This window comes from Solea senegalensis, linkage group LG3, assembly GCF_019176455.1.
Source record: "Solea senegalensis isolate Sse05_10M linkage group LG3, IFAPA_SoseM_1, whole genome shotgun sequence".
Classification (NCBI taxonomy): Eukaryota; Metazoa; Chordata; class Actinopteri; order Pleuronectiformes; family Soleidae; genus Solea; species Solea senegalensis.
This window is the reverse complement of record NC_058023.1, coordinates 26,892,288-26,915,262: the sequence shown is the minus strand read 5'-3', so window position 1 is coordinate 26,915,262 and position 22,975 is coordinate 26,892,288. Positions and strand designations below refer to the sequence as shown.

The 22,975-nt window shown below is 41.1% G+C and overlaps 1 protein-coding gene across 6 annotated transcripts in view; it reads left to right on the top strand.

Moving 5' to 3' along the window:
* The window catches only part of dock4b (dedicator of cytokinesis 4b), a 99,317-nt gene that overhangs the window by 53,778 nt on the left and 22,564 nt on the right, over positions 1-22,975 (top strand). For 4 of the 6 annotated variants that reach the window (XM_044021003.1, XM_044021001.1, XM_044020999.1 and 1 more), the window contains exons 16-40: positions 339-445; positions 2,991-3,144; positions 4,750-4,847; positions 4,982-5,065; positions 5,744-5,844; positions 6,466-6,547; positions 7,513-7,683; positions 9,303-9,495; positions 10,235-10,371; positions 11,963-12,097; positions 12,686-12,784; positions 13,901-13,995; positions 14,699-14,774; positions 15,169-15,269; positions 15,562-15,620; positions 16,241-16,389; positions 17,571-17,656; positions 18,988-19,014; positions 19,376-19,471; positions 19,557-19,617; positions 20,390-20,483; positions 20,589-20,737; positions 22,094-22,180; positions 22,341-22,445; positions 22,693-22,834. In XM_044021003.1, coding sequence (XP_043876938.1) covers positions 339-445; positions 2,991-3,144; positions 4,750-4,847; positions 4,982-5,065; positions 5,744-5,844; positions 6,466-6,547; positions 7,513-7,683; positions 9,303-9,495; positions 10,235-10,371; positions 11,963-12,097; positions 12,686-12,784; positions 13,901-13,995; positions 14,699-14,774; positions 15,169-15,269; positions 15,562-15,620; positions 16,241-16,389; positions 17,571-17,656; positions 18,988-19,014; positions 19,376-19,471; positions 19,557-19,617; positions 20,390-20,483; positions 20,589-20,737; positions 22,094-22,180; positions 22,341-22,445; positions 22,693-22,834 — 2,688 coding nt within the window. The remainder of the gene's footprint in view (positions 1-338; positions 446-2,990; positions 3,145-4,749; positions 4,848-4,981; positions 5,066-5,743; positions 5,845-6,465; positions 6,548-7,512; positions 7,684-9,302; positions 9,496-10,234; positions 10,372-11,962; positions 12,098-12,685; positions 12,785-13,900; positions 13,996-14,698; positions 14,775-15,168; positions 15,270-15,561; positions 15,621-16,240; positions 16,390-17,570; positions 17,657-18,987; positions 19,015-19,375; positions 19,472-19,556; positions 19,618-20,389; positions 20,484-20,588; positions 20,738-22,093; positions 22,181-22,340; positions 22,446-22,692; positions 22,835-22,975) is intronic. The other 2 variants (XM_044021004.1, XM_044021000.1) reach the window with 1 other exon arrangement.

The following is a 22,975-nucleotide window of genomic DNA, read 5'->3' as shown; positions in this document are numbered from 1 at the left end:
TGTCTATGTCATGATGTGGTTACAGACAACTTAGATTTCAGCCAGTCTGCAAACAGCAGTGGTTTTATGTTATAGTCATGTAATCAAACACCTATATTATGATGTATACAACATTTTGTAAACCTATATTGTTTATGTCTATGTTGACTGGCTTCCGTTGTGGTTGATTGTGCTGAAACCAGTAATGTTTTTTTACCCATGCAGTCTTCCACAGTTTTACAACTACACAATGAGAACTTGCGATAATTAAGCTTTTGGTTTTTAATTGTTAAGTTGCAGCCAGCCGGTGTTTGTGTGTATTGGACTCAATGTCATGCCCATGTGTTTTTCATTGACAGCTAAAGACAAGGGGGAGAAGAAACTGTTTGGCTACTCCTTTGTTCCTCTGATGCAGGAAGATGGTAGGACTCTGCCAGATGGGACCCATGAGCTCATTATACATAAGGTAAGACAGAGGGTTTGCATTGTTGACGCATTGCTGCACAAGTCACTGGCACAGTATTTTCACGCTTATTTAAACGGCACATTAGATGCACCTACATAGGTACAGCTCCTTATCCTTGAGTCTAATAATGAAGTTATTGAAGGGACAGAGGATTAGTTCATGGTGGAGACAGAGGGTCCTCTGGCCAAGGACCACATCCTCAGTGTAGAGGACCGCATCCCTCAGTGTAGAGTTCTTGTTGCATCTGCAGTTGATCCGTTTGCACACCGTCGCCTTGTGCAAGAGCAGATCTGTCTCCTCAGCAGAGACTCATTCTCCACTTTCCTGCATTTGCCATTTAAATAGCAATGTGCCAGATGCAGGTGTATCGAAACCAGATACACACCCACAGATGATTCCGACATTCATAACACCTTTGTGTTTTGGCCCGTACTTTGCGGCTAGATTTTGTGCCATGGATTCAAACTGACTGTGTCCTTTGTCAGTGCACTACACAAAATGTTCACCCAGGAATGTAAATCTATTCAACTCTAAGGATTCAAGGATCCAAGGATTGAAAAACTTTAACTAACTCCTTTCTCCATGCCACTACTTGATCACTTGTGTCGAATAAGAAAAAGGAAGAAAATGCAAAATAAATAAGAAAATACTATACATAATGAACTGTATTTACAGTATTTGTAAATATACATCCAGTAAATAGACACATGCATAAGTAGTGCTATATGAAGTATGTATATTTCTTAAGTGAAGTCCTTGAGATAATGTTACAGCGTTGGATGCTTTTTTTGTACCAAATAAGAATGTGGGACAATTTCCTAAGCTCCATTGTTTGTTCACTTAATTCTTCTTATTGCATATTTGACATTATTTTGGCTGTGAAATCCCAATTTAAAGGTCCAGTGTATAACAATTAGTCACGTCTAATTGTAGGAGTGTAGATCGTGACAAGCGGACAGCTCTTTTTTTTTTGCAAGCAGGTCAGCTTGTCATTCTTTGTTTCCATAGTAAACTTCTGCTTGAAAATGTGAAATGCATGCTCTGGATGGTTTGTCAATTCAGGCTGCTATGGAAACATAGTGGGCACAAGATGGCAGCCTCCCGAAAGCAACACCTTCTCATAAAGTACATATAAAAGGCTTATTCCAAGGCAACACAAAGCAACCCTCTTTAATATCTGCTAAATCCTCACAATCGTCAAGTGAACTGTTAAAAGTACATCGTATAGATACTTTTAAGTGAACTCTGTCACTGTCTTGTGCCGCACAGGTGTTAACCAGGGCTACTTTGCTTTATCGTACACGCTGTAAGTGATGGCACAAATCATTGGCTCTAAATAGCCAATTGCAGCCATTTGGCTGTCACACTATTTGGTGCCACAGGCTGACAAACGGCTCACATCACTCCGTTATGGCCTGAGAGCTCAGTGACTAACATCCACTTACGTAACACTGCCAAGCTGTGAGGTTAATTTCGACCACAAGTGAGTGTTAATGTATGTCTATTTGCTTGTGTAAGAGTTGGCATTGGACTGGATTCTCTTTGCCTTTCGAGGTGGATTTTGTCACAGAACAGCTGCAATACTTTCAGTTCCTGTGCTTAACTTGACCTTCATGTCCATTTTCTGCATTTTTATAGACCATAAGAGCCTCTCAGTCATCTTTTAACACAGTTTGGGTTTGACACATCAAAAGACTAAAACAAATAAAATGGCCGGCTTCCAAACTTAAAAGCTTCTGTAGGACTGTCTTGGGTGTAATTGACAATAATTGCAGACTACATCCTTTTCCTCAGCTGCAGGCAAGGGGTGTGTACATAAACCCGGGGTTTTGCGGAGCACGGAAAAACATGGATAGTATTCATACATTTTATTGCTGTGGTGGAAGAGTGACCGAAAAGTCTGATTATTTATTCCACTGTTAACTGCAGTTTATTTTAGCTGCCTTTAAAAACAAAGACTCCTCTGTCTGTTGTTCTCTATTCTCTCAGATTTAATGTTACCTAACTAACTAACTTCAGCCTGTTGTCCCGAAGGGGACAACTCTGGTAACCTGTGTGGGAGGGGGATGGGGATGGGGGGGGTATAAAGGCACACTGTCATGCCAGATGGAAGTCGCTGAAAAGCTCAATGAAACTGGCATGGCCTAGTTTCTGCTCGGACCCAAAATAGACACAGCAGAATCAGTCCAAACAGTGTGGTAGCTTTCGAGCTCAAACAACCTCAGCTGTGCATCAGGGCTCTGCATTAAATCCCAAAAATAACAAAACCTCATCATTAACTTCTGCAGTTTATCGTCAGTACAGGCTGGATATTTGTCTCAAACTTGAAACAAGGTTTTAATCATGTTGTCAGTCTCCCGTGATTGATGGCTTTTATATGCTTTAGTCATGATTGATGTCCGGCCTATGATAGAATATAAAAATCAGTATGATGTTGACAAATATATGGGTTACTAAAACAGCAAATAAAAGCGTCATTTTAGTGTTTTGATAGCGTCCTGTTCTTCCTTCCCCGTTTTAAAATGCCCTCTCCTTTTCTTTCCAGTGTGAGGAAAACACCAGCTTGGCAGATTGTTCCCGCTACCTGAAGTTGCCATTCTCCAAAGCCAACGTCCCATCCAACAACCAAACACTGAAAGGCGCCAAGGAGTCTTTCTGGATCACCAGCTTCCTCTGCTCGACCAAGCTGACACAGAATGGTATACTATGCTTGGGGACTGATATTTTTTTTTTGTGAGGTGTGTTTGGCTGCAATGCCCAAATATTTGAGTTAGCGTGTACACAATTCAGAAAGTAAAGCATTTAAAGTACAGCTGCCAAAAATACAAAAAAATACAAATGAATGGTAATTAACTTCAAGTTAAATGTCAAAGGGGGAAGGAAGAGATGGTGAGGAAGTGATTTAAAAGTATGCAAATAGATGGGTATCAGCTTATGTGAGACTCAGCATCCGTCCTGATCCAAAACTGGTCAAAACTTGCTTAAAATCCTCTTCACAACCCAACTGTAACCAATTAATTAATGCGTCGTCACAAAAATGAAAAATGTCAGTCAGCTGTGGAAGGGCCTGCAAACACACCATCCAATCATATTGAACGGCCCAAACAAATTAATCAGATCGTGATGCTCAGAAGACAATGCCAGAGCTCATGCTATCTTGCTAAATCCAACAAGCAACGTTATGGCAGAAAAGGTGCCAACAACAGGTGTTGGTTGCAAAGGAAGATGTTTTTTCGGGAAAGACATGGTGGCTCTGTTTCTACTGGACCGGTATCTGTTGTTTTTCATCATCAAGTTGTCAATTGAACAAGTATCCAACAAACTTTGGAGGCGGAGCTTTGGAGGGAAGAAGAAAGGGGCTTGGAAACAGTTTTTTCCAGGATCTCCAGCCCTACCTTTAATGATTCACTAAGTAACATGCTGTAAAGAGACGAGTTATGAGTAGGCAGTATATGCATCAGAATAAATGCAGCAAAGTAGAGATATTGAGGTATCAGACACAAAGCAGTGGTTGTCCAGCCATCCTTATGTAAAAACCTATGAACATGCAGGATAATGAAGGTATAGCCAGTCTGCACATTGGGATTCATAGTCTTATTTGACATGGACAATCTGCCTCATTCATGGTGAAAAACCTTTCAAGCGATGAGTTCCAAAATTAAACTCGGTGTTTTCGTGATTCGAAGAACTGTGAATGATGAATCATTTTCTGTCTCATCAAGTGTCTGGTAGATTATATTAACATAAAAGCTACAGCCACAATTTACTTGCGGCAGGGCGGGTAATTTCTTTAGTACGTTTGATTTTGGGTGGATTGATTATATAAATATGGCAGCGTTGTATTGAATAAAATATATTGGACAGATTGGTACAAACAAAGGCAGTCACATACATACACACACATACTCACTCACAGACAAAGTTGCAGAAAAAGACACACTTCATGTTGAACATAATCCGACGAGACGGCTGAAAGAATTCCTTCTTGAGGCCTATGTTTTATTCATGTGCTTATCTGGGGGATGCTGGCTAAGAAAAATGACTTTTTGTCTTCGCTTTCCCAATGTACTTGTCATAATTTCTTTGGGTTTGGTGGATTTGTTGGGCTGTAATTGAAGGGTGGGGTGATGCTTTGTGGTGTGAGGTGCGCATTGTTCGTATAATCCTCCTTTCCCTCACAATTAAACAAAGTGGCTTTATTTTTGTTTATCTCTTCTGCTTGTCACCGCTGCTCTTCGTATCGCCTTCATCAAGCATTTTATCTCTCTCTCTCTCTCTGTCGCCCTCTTTTTGCCTTCCTGCAGGTGATATGCTGGACCTGTTAAAGTGGAGGGCTCACCCTGAAAGGATCAACGACAGCCTCTCGAAGTTGAAGGAGATTGATGGCTCGGAGATTGTCAAAGTAGGCTCGCAGTCAGATTCTTGGCCCTCGAATTGGTCCTGCTAACCTGACTTATTTTTGTTAGTTCAAGATGAGAGTGTGACACAGTTCAAATGCCATAAATGTGATGAATAAACTCTTACTCCCCTTCACAGTTTCTGCAGGACACTCTGGACACTCTCTTTGGTATTCTGGACGAAAGTTCTCAGAGATATGGACTGAAGGTTTTTGATTCACTGGTATGTGCGTTTTCCTAATGGCCTTTTCAATCATTCCTTCTCTGTTTTAGTGATTGTCTTTTGTGTCCAGCACAGTCCGATAGTGTTTGAGTCAAACAGAAAACAGACTACAAGCTGATAGTGAAGAGAACTAGTGATAGAACAGTCCAGAGCTCGCTGAACCAATCTCAGCGTGGTCATGGTGCACTGAATCGATAGACCGAGGCTGGTATCGATCTCTCGCTCGCTCTCTCTCTCCATCAGTCCCACTGACACATGAACACACTTTCTCCTCTCAGCGGGGTGTTATCAATGATGAAAAGGTCTAGTGAACCGGTGCAGTCATCAACATTGCTTTTTTGTGGTTCTGTAGATCAATCCAATAAGTGTGACAGGAGAAGTTATCTTCACTGGTTTGGACAAATCCACTGCATTTCAACCTGTACATGAGGGAAACATGTGCCACTACTTTCCAAATTGTTTTTGTTTGTTGTATTTTTTTTTTGTGGTTCCGTAGATGTCATAGACCCAAATCTCGTGATGTAAAAGTGATAAACACAATTTGTTGTTTTTATTGTGTCTTTTACAGTAAAATTATATTTTCCGACCTCACAGCCTCTTCTTAAGTTTAAAAAGAAAAGGCTTAAAACCTGCACAGATGACAATCCTTTAAAAGGAACATTCTCTGATATTTTCTAGGTCCATATCATCAACCTTCTCCAGGACAGTAAATTCCAGCACTTCAAACCCGTCATGGACACCTACATAGAAAGCCACTTTGCTGGAGCTTTGTCCTACAGGTACATATTACAGTGCTATTTCAGCCTTCACTTCTTTCACTGTATCCACTTAGCCAACAGCAGCACCTTCAGCCTGTAATATTGTAGCCACGTCTCTCTCCTGCATATTGCATTGCATTTAAATATCACCTGCATCAATGCTGAGAGGCAGCTCTACTCAGGCTCTCAGTTTTGATTTAGCTTCAAGTGTGAATCAAATGGTTGTAGTGCCCCCTGGCTGATAAATTGTGTACTATTAAAGTGTGCAGGCTTTTTCCCACCTCCTCATTTTGCCTCCATCCATCCATCACACTGCTGCTGCCACATCTATCTGCCTTAAACTCTTTTTCAGTAGAAATGTCACAGTCTAATTGGAACTGTGTTATGTTATTAATGCCAGGATGTAGTCATGGTGAGAATAAGAAAATCTGGGCTGTCTTCAACATCAACAATTAATTGGATTTGAAGTGATTTCTCCTCAGGAAGAATGACATTTTTTGGACCATTTCCCCCGCATTGATTAAGAAAGTTGAAGAATTTTCACACAATGTTTCACTGTTTCATCATCTTTATTTTCCAAACCCAGTGGGAGACCACGTGTGCTGTTGCTTGAGGTGAACGGTGATGTTGTTTCTTCTCTAGGGACCTGATCAAAGTCCTGAAATGGTACGTGGACCGCATTGTTGACGCAGAGCATCAGGATCACATCCAGCAGGTGCTCAAGGTGAGACGTACACACACACACACACACACAATGCAGGCACTGAAGCAGACATGGTGGTGTTTTCAAGTTGAACATTCCTACATGTCTCTGTAGACACAGTGTCAAGTAATGCACACGTACACCGTTATACAGCACAGATGAATGCAGGAAAACAAACAAACAAACAAACTTGACAAACCTGTCAGCTCCTCTGTTAATTGATCTCCCCATCAGCCGTGAATATGTCATTCATTATTCCTTTCCTTTGTCTATGACACTGTTTGAAATTCAAATCAGTAGGGGGTGGGGGGGGAATGCACTGCCTCTGGTGTTGGGAATCCATATCACATTATTGTAATGACTCATGCAGATACGCCGTCAGAGAAGCACAGTGCGGCATCTGTTGTGCAAGTTTCCCCATTTATCATTCACAGAATATATCCTGCACCAAAACCGAAATGTTTGTCATGCAGCAAATAATAAATGAGTGACGCATTGCAGGTTTGCTCCCTCGTGTACACAGTTCAGTTTCTGTTAGATCTTGTTTGAGCAGCTTTATTTAAAAAAAGTTCACTTTTGTAATAATAATACTAATAATAATTAAGTTATGCAGTACCCGTACCTGCATTTCTTACCCAAACACCCTCAAAGTTGGTCGCTGCACACACTGGTGACCTTTGTAAGTCACCTGCCATATTCCTAGCATTTATAGATAACAATAATAATAAGTTAAATGCCCAAGAGATTACGTCTTAAATTGTTTTTTGTTTTTCTTACATATCGACTATTTACAGTGATATAAAAGAACGCCAGCAGATATTTGGCATGAATGGAATTTTATTTATTTATTTTTACGTTTTTCAAATGGAGTCATCTCTAGATGAGATACTTTACATCAGAGACTTTCTGCATTTTACTGCAGGCAATGGCTGATTTGTTTTTTCATCACCCCATGTGACAAACGATCGTTTCCCTGTGTCCTCCAGGCCAGCGAGTACATCTTCAAGTACATCATCCAGTCCCGTCGGCTCTTCTCGTTGGCCACGGGAGGCCAGAACGAGGACGAGTTCCGAGTCTGCATCCACGAGCTCTTCATGTCCATCCGCTTCTTCCTGTCACAGGAAAACAAAGGCACCAGTCCCGTCGCACAAACACAGGTACTGTGTGTGTATCTACGGTATCGTGTGTAGGATTACGTAAGCGTTGTGTTCTGAAGACTCTGACATGCACAGACATGTCTCAGTCCTTCGGTTTCCTCTGTGATCATCAGATGCCCATCTCTGTGTGCCTGTGAATGTGTAAGTCTGGCACATGTACCACATAATGCTGCCGGGTCTTGCGGACTCCTGGTAATGCAGTCTTGATAGGTGAGAAATTGCCTGTAATTGAATTTCACGCTGCCAGAGGGTCTGGAGTCGTAGCAGGAATTTCTGTGGCAGCTTCTCCTTTTCCGGTGGGAGGTTTCGCACAGCGGGGCAGACGCCTTCACTGATTTCAAACAAGACCTAAACAAACAAGCTAAAGACGCTGAAGATAATTGTAATTACACACCAGTAACAGCTGCTTGTGTGGTGTTTGGTTGGTAGTAAATTATATGAAAAATTCCAGTATTTCTCCTTCTACAGTACCTTCTGTTTGTGCTGTGTCCCTTTTTTTTGTGTTTGTCTCTTACTTACTGTTTTTTTCTTTTTGTTTGGCTCTTCTGTTTCCTCATTTACCTCTATTTCTAAAGTCAGTTGAAACCATGTTCTCTTGAAATAGACTCGGGCATGGTGCACAAGTCAAACAGTCAAGTCACACACACATGTATGAAGCAGCCGTTAACTTCTCGGTGGTCTCGATCATCGACCACCACTTAATCGAGTTATTTCTGTATTTTTGTATTTTTGTTGGTAATAGATTAATATGACATCCTAAATACATATTTATTGTGAACTTTATATTGTTCCATGTCAGCACAGACACTTATTTTGAAATTCTGCGAGCTATCTATCATCATGATGCTTTTATTGTGATATTGTGATGAATATTGTGACATAATTATAAGCTCATATTGCCCACCCCTACTGAATAGTTTCACATGAATATATGCTTTGAGACCCCTGCTTTAAAGCCATGAACATTAGTTGTTTTAGTTGCGTCCTCCCCATGCACCATACAATTCCAAATATCATCATTCTTAAAGGGATAGTTCCGATTTTTGATGATTAACCCCAGGCGTAGAGTGGATGCAACGTTGTTAAATCATTTTCCGATGTCTCTGTCTGTGTATGCTGGTTCATGAAGATAACCCAATAGCTTCTCTTTGGTCAAGTTGTAGAATCAGTTGAACAGTTGAAATGTGATCATTCAAAACCGTTTTGTTCAACCATAGTATAAAATTGGTGGGACCTAAATGTTGCCAAAAAAAAAGAGGTTCTATCTTCTGCCAGGCTTTGCTGGGAAAAAATAAAAAATAAAAGTATGTTAAAACCAGAAAAAAGGATGACCCTGCTTAATATTTTAACATCATCTCCCAATAAAGCATTTTTCAGCATTGGATACAGATTAATCAGTTTGAGACTTTTTAAATAAACCATATTCAAGGATGTCCTGTTGAGGTTTTAAAACACAAGATTACACTTTCTCGATGTTGTTGTGGCTACTTTTTAGTTTACCATTTAGTTATGATAAGTAATCATAAGCATTATAGAATAAAGATAAAAATACTTTGCTCAATGCATTTTCAAGGGTGATATAGTGTTTGTATGATAACGTTATCCCTCTATGTCCGTAGGCCGTGTTCCTGCGGACGTTTCCTGCAGTCTACAGCGAGCTGCTGAAAATCTTCACGGTGCGAGAGGTGGCCGGCTTCGTCAGGGAGATGCTGGGCAGCCTGCCTACCACTGTCCACGCCGAGTGCCCCCTGGAGGCCATCAAGCTGCAGTGCATTGGCAAAACAGTGGAAAGCCAGCTTTACACTAACCCAGGTAAAGATCATTTGTGGAGACAACAAGCAACAGTTTATGAACACACGATTAGGCAGCAAGTGACACAAACACAGAAAAGACATACAGGCCTACAGCAAAAAACCTCCCGGCTCCCAGTTGTGTTTCCGGATTGATTTTAAAATGCTTTTATTTGTTTTTAAATGCTTTTAAAGTATCTGTCCGAGCTGCTTCAGTCGCACGTTCCCTCATGCTCTCTCAGGTTGGCAGATCAGTCACTGTTAGTCGACCTATCATAAAACACGTTTTTTCCTCTTTGGCTTCCAACTCACTTTGGCCAACTGTGTTGTCTTTAAAGTGCTTTATAAATAAAGTTGGATTGGATTGGAGAGGTAAACAAGGAAACCAGCATGTGCACACATGTGCTATTAGATGATATTAGACTGCACGGTTGTGCATTAAATTAAGAACACACCTTGGCTAATTGTTGCCCTACAGTGCAGCTAACTCCATGTCATTAAATTGCTCTTAATGAAGACTGTGCACTGAAACAAATTACTGTCAGGGTTTTATTTCCAGCGTGCTCTCAAAGGCTTCATGTAACCAGACAAACATCCCTCAAGCAAAACACATTAATGTTACACAAAGGCACCAGAGAAAGTCAATGACAGGAAAATAGAAAATTAATAATGCATTTTAATTGGTGGTGGTTATGCAGGGTTAATTTACTATAATGTCTGACAGCCCATTGTGTGTGTGTGTGTGTGTGTGTGTGTTGCAGAATCACGGTGCATCCTGTTGCCAGTAGTTCTCCGTGTCCTGCAGGCCCACATGCAAGAGCAGAGAGACCTGGTCATGTGTGCCCGCATTCTCACCAGCATGTTGTCCCTCATCAAGAAGGAGGAAAACGGCACAGCGGTGAGTATAACATAGTTGTATAATAACTGTCTGCCGGAAACAAAACAGGCTTATTCACGTTTTAACCAAGGCAGAAAAAGAAGCAGCTACTGCTATGAGCCAGTAAGCTCACTCTGCTCTGTGGTAAAATAATCCATAAAACAAAAACAATACCTCTCATAACGCACTAGTTAACTTGTATATCTTAACCACTCAGAAATAGTGGTAAAGAGTGCATTTCTCAAAATAATGAACTATACTTTTAAACTATTGTACCTGTTCTCTGTAGGAGCAGAAATTTGCCTTCAAAAATGTGTAAAATTGCAAAATCTTTAATCACACATAAAACATACTTATAAATACTATTTATAAGTACATTTTATAATAAAGGCACTATTCTGTGCTGCTGCTGTGAACCGCTATCATAGCAATGCAGGAAAATAACTTAAAACAAAGTCAGAGGTAGAAGAATTAGTCTTATAGCAACAGTTTCCTCGCCAGTACGTTGCAACAGCAGATTGTTTTGTTGTGTGTTTATGGTCAATTAGTCTTGGTAACGGGGACATTGGCAGCCGTGCAGTTCAGTAATGAGACCCATCAATTTAGTGTGGCTTATTGTTCAGGTGGCAGTCACTTTGAGCTGTGGGTCTGGGGTGTGTGCGCCGGTGTGTGTGTGTCACAGCAGCAGCAGCAGCTTGGGTTGCCTTTCTTGCAGTGTTTGCTGCCAGAGGGGCAGCTATTGGTAAAGGCATCCAGTGACACACACACACACACACACAATGTGAGTGGCACCACATCTAAAGGAAAGTGACAACTGTGGCAGTCTGAAGCTCCTTCTCATTATCGCTCTGTCCAAGACCTGCCTGTCTTGGCAATGGTAGAGACTGGAGGGACACACACACACATGTTTGCGCTGCTATATTTTTAAGGACTCTCCATTGACATCCATTCATTTGGACAGCCTAAGCAAAGCATTATCCCTAACCCTAAGATAACCAGTTAATGCCAAACCCTTACCCTTACCCTTAACCTAACCACATTTCAAATCTTAGCCCTAAACTTAACCAGTTCCTCAGAAATGAGGTCCTGCCTCATTAGGACCAGTTTTAGTTTTCATGAGGACTACTGGTCCTGACATGATCAGTGTTTATGCTAGAAAATGTCCCGAAGAGGTAACAAACAAAAAGTACACACACACACAAATGCATCATTTTATGCTTCACTCTCTGCCAGTTTCGTCTCTTGCTCTTTTGTGTTCTACCTCCTTCTATTCTTTTACTTTCCCCTTATTCTGTGTGAAATAATTTTTTGCCCTCAGCCTTGAAAATTCACATTAGTCCCCACACATGCTGGTTCGAGAACAGAGCGACTCATTAAGACTGCAGTGAAAGTGAAATTCTCGGCTGAGGGGTACAGAGTTTCAGTGCAGAGGCGAAATGACACCAGCTGTCAGTCATAGTTCAAGGTCGCGTTTAAGTCAAATGCAAACGAGTCAAGATCTCTTTGAGGGAACATTCCTGTGTTTTAGAGAATAATTGAAACCCTTGAATTTTAGATTTGCTTTTGTAAAGTGTGTTTCATGAGCTGCTTCGTGTTTTCTTCCGTTGTGTAGGAGCCTGTGGTGTCTGAAGAGGTGGAGCTCATTGTGGAGAGCCTGCTGGGAGTTCTACTGAGGACCATTCTGGAAATTAGCAACCGGCCCCAGTCTACTGGGCCTGCCATGAGACTTCAGTTCCAGGATGTCACTGTACGTGTGTTATAACATATGCCACACACTCTGCGTGTGTGTGTGTGTGTAAATTGTTTTGGGACTTCACATAATGTGCAGAAGTAATGATAGATTTTTAAATTGAGATGCTGCTGGCAACTAGATTAATAATTCCGCTAACATTATTCACATTAATAGCAATAATTAAGATTTATATTACAACGCAGCGCAAAAGGGGGCGGTGGTAAAGTGGCTAATGATGAGATCGTCATCATAATCACTGTGGGATGGAGACTCAAGGAGGGTTGTTCCACTTGTAATAGACTATTACGAATACTGCTATCACTCTCACTTGTTGTCACTGTAGCTAATAAAGTGCAGAGAGTCGTTTCCAATTTCATATCGTAAAAAGATATGTGGGATACACGCCCTGTGTGAAAGCACCACCTTTTCTAATTCATCCTCTTCCAGAAAATGAAGCAACACAGATTAATTGGATGAACCTGGTCCCACTGCAGTAGATACAATAACCTTATATCATAACCTAATTACATTTTCTCTTTTTGTACCATCTCATACATGAACCCTTGCATAACTGAAGATAACATGTGTTTTTTTTACAACCAGGGAGAGTTCGTGGCTTGTTTGTTGGCACTTCTGCGACAGATGAGTGACAGACACTACCAGCAGCTTCTGCAGGCATTCAGCAGCAAAGACGACCTGAGGGTAAGACAAAACAGGAATGACTCCTGCCTTCTCAAGAGAATAATCACATGTATGACCTTTCTGTCGTTCATTTAACACCATCTAAAGGTGGTCATTCATGTAATTACCTGCCACAAGCTATGTGTCAGTTTTATCCCAGTGGAATCTGATAATGTTTGGTAACTAGCATCCATCACTTTTCCTAATTCACTTTTTAAACCCTTATTTTACTCAAAAGCTTTTGAAGACAAAACTGCGCACACACACACACACACACACACACACGCGTTCTGTTCTCCATTCCTGTATGTCTGCTGTGTAAACGTCTGTATGCTATGCATCACAAATGTGTGCAAGGGCACTGACAGGACGTAGAAGACGAGCAGGGAGATGGCAGCACAAAAGGAGAGATACATTTAATGAGGTCAACTTTCTGTCCGTCGGAAAGATCAATTTAATGATAGGTCATTAACAAGTATATGCTCTCATCCTGCTTCTTCTATCACAGCTTTATCAAACCTGGACAGTGCTGGTAGAGTCATTAATGATCCATCTTCACATAGTACTTTTAACAAAGAACAATCTCAAATAAATTGAATTATGTGTGCGCTCATTGTTTCAGCACCTAATTCCATATTGCATACTAAGTCTGAGACATAAATATGCAGTGTGTTCACACTAGAGAGCTGCCTTGTCAGCATTGAATGTCATTCACTCTATTTGAATAGAAAAAGTGTGTATACCGTAGTTATTCCTCAGGTTAGGGCCGCCTAGTATTGGAGGGTTACATCAGGAATGGTATCCAGCCTACAAATCTCTGCCAAATCAAATATGCTGATCATTCACTGTGGCCACCCCTAGAGAGGAAGAAGCCAAGAGATAAAAAAAAAAAATGAAACAATTATTTACACAAGTTAGAGCTATACAACACAAAACCTGTCAGAAGCGATGCAAAACAACAAGTGATTAGAATTCCAGCTACGACTCCTGTGCCTGTTCATGTTGTTTTTCCACAAAAGGATGACTAAGTGAGAGAGGGAGGGAGAAGTTGCTGATCCAAACAGAGAGACATAAAGTAAAGTTCTACACAAACATGAGAATTTGCGTGATGAGTCTCCTCTACCGTGTTTGTCCCAGGACTTTCTTCTTCAGATCTTCACGGTCTTCAGGATCCTCATCCGACCAGAAATGTTTCCCAAAGACTGGACTGTGATGCGGTTGGTCACCAACAAGTAAGATCACACACACACACACACACGAAGATGCACATTCAGACACAGAGGAAAGGAAGCAGGAAACAAATCAATTAAAATGAATATGCAACAAAGGCTTTCAGGGAGACAACACGAAAGCTCTTACCTGGCACATATTTTACACCACTACACCATGGGGACGCCCACGTTTTACCATATCAAAGAACTTTCCGCTGCTGAAAGTGTGTGTAGAGCCTGGCTTTTCTATTGTCTCTTTTGAAAGATCTGCTCTTCCAAGGTGATTATTTTTGCTCTACCGATGTCTAGATTTCTAGACTGCTGCAATATTTAACTAGAAATGTGGGGGAATGATGACGCAACGCTCCAAATGAAAACAAGAGTGAAGCCAAGGCTAATGCACTGAGCCTCCGTGGATGACACTATTGAAAGAAGTGCACTGATAATGAAAGACATAGAGCTCAATGGGAATGTATCCACTCATGCAGGTCAGGAAGAAGTTTGCATTTTCAAACATGCTCGAGAGTAACATAAGTGCTGTGTGTACTTTGTCAGGCAAACATTTCCTCTGAGATCATAGAGAGAGACAGCTCCGCTATTCCCCTTTTATCTGTGTGGTTTTTATTTATCACCGTCATTGCAAATTCACCTCTGCACCTTTACAAGGGCTATTTGATTAACCCCAGTTGTTTTTCGTAATGCATTTTCTTGTTTGTTCTTTTAGTGTCATCATCACGACGGTCCTCTACCTCTCTGATGCCCTGAGGAAAAACTTCCTCAATGACAAGTTTGACTACAAGGTGAGTGAACCGCGTCTGTCTACAGAACAGACATGTGTCTTTGTGGAGATGTGAGCAATGCTGCAGGTCTCCATATAAATAAAACAGGGATAATGCCATGAGTTGAAATCTGAGGGCAGACAATTAAATCAGAAAATGGTTCAGAAAATAGATTCAGCAGTAGTATAAGTAAGACATGAGCCATAAAAAAGAAATAGGGTGTTTTCTTCTCCCCTAAATGCTAAAAAAACAAAAACAAACATGTCTTCCTTTAGTAAGAAATACTACCTGTGTTTCTGTGTAGACAATTGGCTTTAGCTTTTCCTTCTATAACAGTTATTTACCTGCAATCCTAAATAATTAATTTGGGACATTTATTGGTTGACAAGCTTTTTTTTTTTTCCTGCCATTTCAGGTGTGGGACTCGTATTTCTATCTGTCTGTAATATTTATCAATCAGCCCTGTCTTCAGCTGGAGTCCTTTTCTCCTTCTAAGAGGAAAAAGATACTGGAAAAGTAGGTGTTGTTTACACACACACACACTGACACACACATACACTGTATTTTTTATTTTTTTTGCTGGTGTGTAAGAAAGGCCTATAATGAGCCTTGTGCTTACTCAACAAGCCATCTTGCTCCTGCCCTGTCAACCCTCATAACAGCCACACACACACACACACACGTTCATGCACATGTACATGTGGACCACATACAGTATAATGAGTACTTAGTATTCTGTTCTGTGCAGCTTCTCTCAGTATTCACCTGCAGCAAGCGCATATTCCCACTCTGATGTGTTTTCATGCAGGTATGGCGACATGAGGGTGATGATGGGCTGCGAGATCTTCAGCATGTGGCAGAATTTAGGTAAGATACAAAACATATTGGACATTTGAACTCGTGTTTAATTTCACACAGTGATTGTTTATCGATGATGACATATGCTTTACATTATTCTTTGTGGTGCTGCAAATGCAGTACAGGCAACTGTTTACTTCCATCCCAGCAGTGGATGCTACACGTGTGACGCACTAACATCACAGGAAGTGAATTAACTGAGAAACAAAACAAAACAGGCTATTTCTTCATGTGGGAAAATGATTTGTCCCCATGGCAACAAGCTGGATGCCTCACTCTGCTTTGTGTGGGTGCTTTTGTTCCCTTCTGCATTTGTGATGGATTTATACAGTGTTTGTTTTGTGCAGTCATTTCCAGTGTATTTATGTGTATTAAAGTGGATTTTTGGACAATTTGAAATGCATTTTGAAGTCACTTCATTTGTGCTTTTTGTTTCTTTTTTATGTCGACATAATTGACAAAGTCTCTCTACTGAATGACTGATTATTCAGTTCATGGAAAGGCTAGATGCACTTAAACTACATTACAAGAGCAGGTTTTTATTGTGGAAGAAACACAAACACTGTGCTGTGGGATGAAGAGAGAGAGAGAGAGAGTTTAACCTTCATTGACCTCCATCTTTGCTGCAGGGGAACACAAGCTGAACTTCATCCCGGCGATGATCGGTCCCTTCCTGGAGGTGACGTTGGTGCCGCAGCCAGACCTGAGGAACGTCATGATCCCCATCTTCCATGACATGATGGACTGGGAGCAGAGACGCAGTGGCAATTTCAAACAGGTACACAGACGTTAGAAATAGACTCACTCGTAGGTGCAGTCTGCAACTTTATTGAAGTTGCATGTTGCGGCTGAATATCCCCCACCTCACCTTTCTCTTCCAAGTGTGTTGGAGAAACTGTGTTGCCTTCAATAGCATCAATTGTCCATAATAGTCTATTGTAAAAGCTTAGTGGTCCAGAAAGGCGGTCTCTGTGGAGCTGATCCAGCTCCTGATATTAATTAATAGGAAAAGCTCATTCTTAAAAAAAACAAAAAAAAAAACATTTGACGCAATCAGGTAATTGTAGACTTTTATCATCTTTATTTTTACATACTTGACTTATGTTTATAAATGTTGGATGTATTAGTAAATAGTACTTGCAAAATCGGTTAGAATTGGACCAGTAGATCAGTTCAGTTGACAACTGTGACATGTCAATGATAACTACAGTTTATTTCTATGGGGGAACTGGGATAATCTACTTAGTGTCCTGTGTGTAATAAATAAATCAGATTGTTGTGTCACTTCTCTCTCTGAATTCTCATGAGACTTAAGAGCTTTTGCAGTTAGATGCAAGTGGCAAATGCCAGTGAGAGGGAGTTGGAGAGAGAGAGAAGGGTTTAAGTCTTTTGAGGGAAAGATTTTATTTACTTTTCTTTTATTATGGCTTAATATGTAGCTGGTGTGGAGCGATTTTAATTTGATGGCTGGGGACAGCAGATGGAGGATGGTGAACTAGCTGCTGCAAGGATGCAAAGCTCTAGAAACTGTTGTTTTGGTTGCTGTGACCCTGTGCCAACAGAGGGAGAATGGTCGTGGTGTGTCCAAGGATGATGCATTTGCTGCTTCGTCTTCTTGAAACAACTCTCAAGTCTTTGTGAGAAGCTGAATGACAAAAAGTACAATTCACGTACACAACAACTTCTATAAACATGGAGTCCAAGTTGAAAAATACTTGAAGCGCCATTTCACCTCTCTGATCATGACAGAATAAAAAGAATTGAACTGAACATGTCTAAAATTGTTCTCCCAAGAAAGTCTTTCAACAAACGAGTGGCTTTGACATGATGTGATTTGATGTCACACACTGTTCCATTTTCAGCTCTGGACGATTTATGCTTCTGTCTCTTCCAGTCATTTTATTTTGTATTATTTGAACTGGCAGCCTTTTTTGAGATATAAATACTTTTCTCTCACAGGTGGAAGCCAAGTTGATTGACAAACTGGACAGCCTGATGTCTGACGGCAAAGGAGACGAGACGTACAGGGAGCTCTTCAACAGCATGTGAGTGAGAGAGAGAGAGGGAAAGTAGGATTCGACGAATGGGAGCATATTTACCAATTTCTCCCCCAGTCACTTTTACTATTTTCTGGTGAATTGATGGGGTCAAGTGGCAGAACATTTTTGCGATGAAGCAATTTAGCCAATGGAGCCAATCGAGAGCTTAACCCGCTGAATGTGATATAATCACAACAGGACCTTTACAAATTTACCTCGACACAGGCCCGGCGCAAGATACCATTACCCATGTAGTGACAGACAAAATGGCTGTTTATGGAGTCTAATGATGGGAATGATGCGACCCACGCAAGACCTCGACTGGTAAATGTCTGCGTGGGCCACTTCTCACAGGCCATTTGCCTCCTGAAATGGCTGTGCTGCAGAATCGTGTTCTTAACAATGAGCTTTTAACCCTGAGAGCCAAAAAGCACAGATGAGAGTTACGACTTTACCTGAATACAGAACCACCGTTGAATGTGTTAAGCTGTTAGAACGAATGCAGAACATGCCGCTTTTAGGGCAAAGTGCTTTTTGCGACGTTAAAGGATTTAGGCACGGCTGATTAGTATTAAAAGGGAACACCCTGGCAAGCTTTTTATTTTAAGTGTTGATATAGAGGGGATTGATGAAATGATAGCCAGAGGTAAGTGATCAATATTCAACTTGAGTCACCTTCATCTTCACTCACACCTCCGCCATGGTGGGTCCTTGTCCACTTTGTCCTTGTGTTTCAAGGTTTGTGCTCCTGCATGTTTTGTATGTGTGTGTGTGTGTGTGTGTGTGTGTGTGTGTGTATATATATACTGCATCCTTTGTGGCTCTGTGGCTCTTCATATTTTTATGTCCACCATTACTATGAACGTGTACATGTGGACATGGAAAATCAAAGTCCTACATTTCAACTTAACATCTAAAAAAAATAATAATAATAATTTACATACATACCTTCTATATGTCTTCCCAAGAATCACACTGATGTGAAGTTCGGCTCAATTACACATCGACTGTCTTTGTCTTTCATAGTGTCTTAACATAATAATTAGACTACAATCTAGTATCATGCAATTGTGTATCAGAAGTCGTTATTGATAAAGTGCTAAGATGTACTTCCACCCACAAACTACAAATGAAATGTGTGTTTATGAGCGTTCTTAAATGTTTTCTTGCTCAATTACTCTCACGTTTCAGTTTAATTTCTTCAATCCTTTCCCTCCTACTAACTCCACTAACCTCTGTAGTGACCTGTGTGAGTGTGTGTGTGTGTGTGTGCGCGTGTGCTGATATTAATCGTATTAATATTAATTTATTCCGCCTATGCTTCCCGCCTGGAGTAGAATTCCCCTGTTTGGTCCGTACCCTAGGTAAGATGTCCTCCTCTTTGTTCTCTCAGTGTCGTCTGTGTGAGGGGGCAACAGGGGGCAATTCAGCCAGAAGTCGACTGCACTATTTTGGCTGTGATGTGTTTGTCCTAAATGTTATGAGCGATCAATACTTTTAAATAAAAATCATTTACTTTTTGCCACTTTGGGATTTTTTTAATAAAGGCCAGCAAGCATAGGTGTGACTGGGATCGATTTTTATTTTAATTTTTGCTTGGCCTGCTTTTTCTTTCTAAGCAATTTCTTTTTCTCTTCTTAACAATCACCTTTCTCCTTTTTACATCTTGTCTGTATTGGTCTTCACGCCTCTGTCTCATGCTGTCTCTCTTCATTTGTCCTCCAGCCTGTTGAAAAAGATTGAGCGAGAGACCTGGAGGGAGAGCGGGATCTCTTTGATCGCTACCGTCACCCGCTTGATGGAGAGATTGCTCGACTATAGGTAAATGATATGCTGAAACACACTTTGTGACTTTTGATCGTGTCACATCTTTGCACGTGTCTTACCGTCTTGGTTTCTGTTGCAGGGATTGTATGAAGCTGGGAGAAGTGGATGGCAAGAAGATTGGATGTACTGTCAGTTTACTGGTGAGCAACAGCTACTCCATTGTGCTTTTACTTATTATTACTTATTGGAAAGGGTTTGGGTTTATTTTGATTGAAATGACATTAAGGGAAGAAGAAATATAATATTAAAGAAATTTAATATTCTCTTGTTGAGAGTTTGATGAGAGACCCATCCTGTCACATCTGCTCATTATCTGCCTGTCATGAGCTACTCTTAAGAGTGGCGACATGTAAAAAATAAAAAAAGTGATGCAGGAACAGTGCACCGATAAAGCTCATCAACAAAAGGTTTTGTTATACATTATATGATATATAATTTGAGGTCTCCAATAACATTTCCTGGTGTTTGTTGTATCTTTTTAATTACTAGTCAGGAGAAGATATGAAATCCAAACGAGATCAAATTCATATCTTTGGCTCTATTTTACATTTTTTTGGTTTTTTTTGTTGTCGTGTATTTTCTAGGTTGTTTATTTGCTCGGTGTGATTAAAACACACATTCCTCCCTTTGAATCTTTCCCTCACGGATTTGGCAACACTGATATTAGTCGGTTGTTGGTGAATGTGCACTGCTGTCACTCTTGACAGTGTTTTTGGTGCTGCTAGCTTTTCCTGCTGTCACTGCAAGAGCACCAGGGTGCATAAGCAGACGGATCATAAGTCGATGCAAATCGGCCGCTGAAATTTGTTGTTGCACCTCTGCCATACAGAAATCTGCCTTTTTTTGAGTATACACTTAAACACTTTTTCTTTTTGCGTTCCTCCTTAAAAATCCCCAAACGCTCCTGTCTAGAACTTCTACAAAACCGAGCTAAACAAAGAGGAGATGTACATCCGTTACATTCACAAACTGTACGACCTGCACCTAAAAGCACAAAACTACACAGGTATGTCTGAAGAAACCTTGTTTTTGTTAGTGCTTTAGGACTGAATCCTTACCTTGCCGTTGCTGACATTTTCTGACTTCCTGACCTTTGATTTGTGCGTCACAGAGGCGTCGTACACTCTGCTGCTGTATGACGAGCTGCTGGAGTGGTCAGACAGGCCACTCAGAGAGTTCCTCAACTATCCCATGCAGAGCGAGTGGCAGAGAAAAGAGTATCTGCACCACACTATCGTCCAGAACTTTGACAGGGGGAAGGTAAGCAGTAACACACACCCTTTAAATCCACATTTTGTGTTCATTCATTTGTTGACTCGTGCATGCAAACCTTATTTTGCACAACATTGTAAAACAGGCTGCTCTGTTTCCCCTCATTGTCAATACACTCAAGCATCTGCATCCAAACTTTACTCATTTTCTCCATGGGCCAGAACCTACATTCCCAGAAAGTGCAATCAATAGCCATCCTTGAAGGTACAGTGTGTAAGAATTAGTAATATCTAATGATCTCATTGTAGACTGTAAAAGAAACAGAGGTTGCACCTCAACCCGTTGCACCCTTTCCTCTGGCCTTCATATACGAGAAAGGATTTAATTCTTTATTTATGTATTAAGCTTCTGCTTCAAAATGCAGATGGTTTGTCCATTCAGGCTGCTGTAGAAACATGGTGGCACGAGATACAGTACAGCAAGGCCTTTGCCCAAAGGACATATTAAAAAGGCTTATTCTAATGCTGCTAAATTAAAGTGATTAAACACAGATTTTTTTGCCAATAAACCCTTCCAAATGTTGTTGCTGCAGCGCGACAGAAGCAACAGACTTTGTCGTGATGTCATTCACCTCGTGTAAAAAACATGTGTCACTTGTGATCACACATTTAATTTCTGCCCATAACGCTTCGACACCTCCGAAGATCAATCAGATGACTCGCCGGCAGCAGACTAATTAAAGCAAGATCCTTATCATCCCTACAATATCCTCCGCCATTCCCCAAAGATATATTGTGGGAGATGATAAAGACACTGATGGTGATGATGGTGATGATGATGAGGGAAAGCCTGGCAGGTGGAGCATGACATGCATCAGTGGTGCCATTTGTGCAAGTTATAGTGAGCCCATGCAGCAGCATTTTTCAGAAGCACTGCCTGCTACCTTTGCCGTTGTTCTAACACTCTCAGTGAAAGTGTCATTGTGGAAATCATCCAAAGTTCCTCGCATACACAAACGCACTCACGCACAAACATACAAATAAATAAATAAAACAATGTCTGCTGTCTTGATGAAATAACGGAGCTCCGTGGAATCAACTGTTTCCCTCGTAACTCGTAGTCCAATTTTCTTTCACATTCATGAGCCTTACCATCTGCCGATGCCTCCGAACAGGGATTAGTAGTCAGCGGGGGAGGAGAGCTTCTCATTTAATTAGCAGGATGGCCAGGTGCTGTGTTTACCTGCATGAGGAGGTTGTCCTTGTCTCCTGTCATTAATGACTCACGAGTGCCATCCAGTGGAGATCCAGTGGTGTAGCAGGACTACAGGGCAAGAGCCTTAGCTCCATAAAGGTTTCTTTTTCGGTTGTTGCATTCACTGAATGTTTGTGTTTGCGTCTTTAGTGTTGGGAGAATGGCATCATCCTGTGCAGAGAGCTGGCTGACCAGTATGAGTCTTACTACGATTACAGGAACTTGAGCAAGATGAGGGTGAGTTTTCTGGGTTGGGACATGGATTGTTTAGTTGAAGTCTTGCCTTAGCCACATGAAGATGGAAATGGATAACAATTAAAAAAAAAAAAAAGCTGTACAACTTGCATTCTTAATTTATATTTTTTTTTTGCAAACCTGTCATTGTTTTCCTTGCTAGATGACGGAAGCCTCTCTCTACGACAAGATCATGGACCAACAAAGACTGGAGCCTGAATTCTTCAGAGTCGGTTTCTATGGGAAAAAGTTTCCTTTCTTCCTAAGGGTAAAGCAATCTTCATATTCCCCCTGTGACAGTCATATTTCCGCTATCTCCACAGACTGCAGGAAGCTTTAACTTTTCTTATATAAGACTCCTCCAGTGAGGTGACATTCAGCAACTCCTTTTCAATGCCATTTAATGATGTAACAAGCTCTGTCCTTGGTGGAGTTTGCGGATGAGGCTGCAGCTACAGGACACGGCCACTAGATGTCAAGCTAACCCCACGCTGTCTCCTGCTCCCTCTCTGCAGAATAAGGAGTTTGTGTGCCGTGGCCATGACTATGAGAGGTTGGAGGCTTTCCAGCAGCGGATGCTCAACGAGTTCCCTCACGCCATCGCCATGCAGCACGTCAACCTGCCGGACCAGACCATATACCAGGCAGACGCACAGTGTATCCTTTGCTTCAAAATCAGGCACATACAAAATTCATTTCCGCGGGTGTGTATGTGTGATTAGACACTGAAGAGGCAGCATAGTTTACATTCATTCAAGCACAGATGCTGACTCTCGCAGCGTGATTTGTGTTCATATA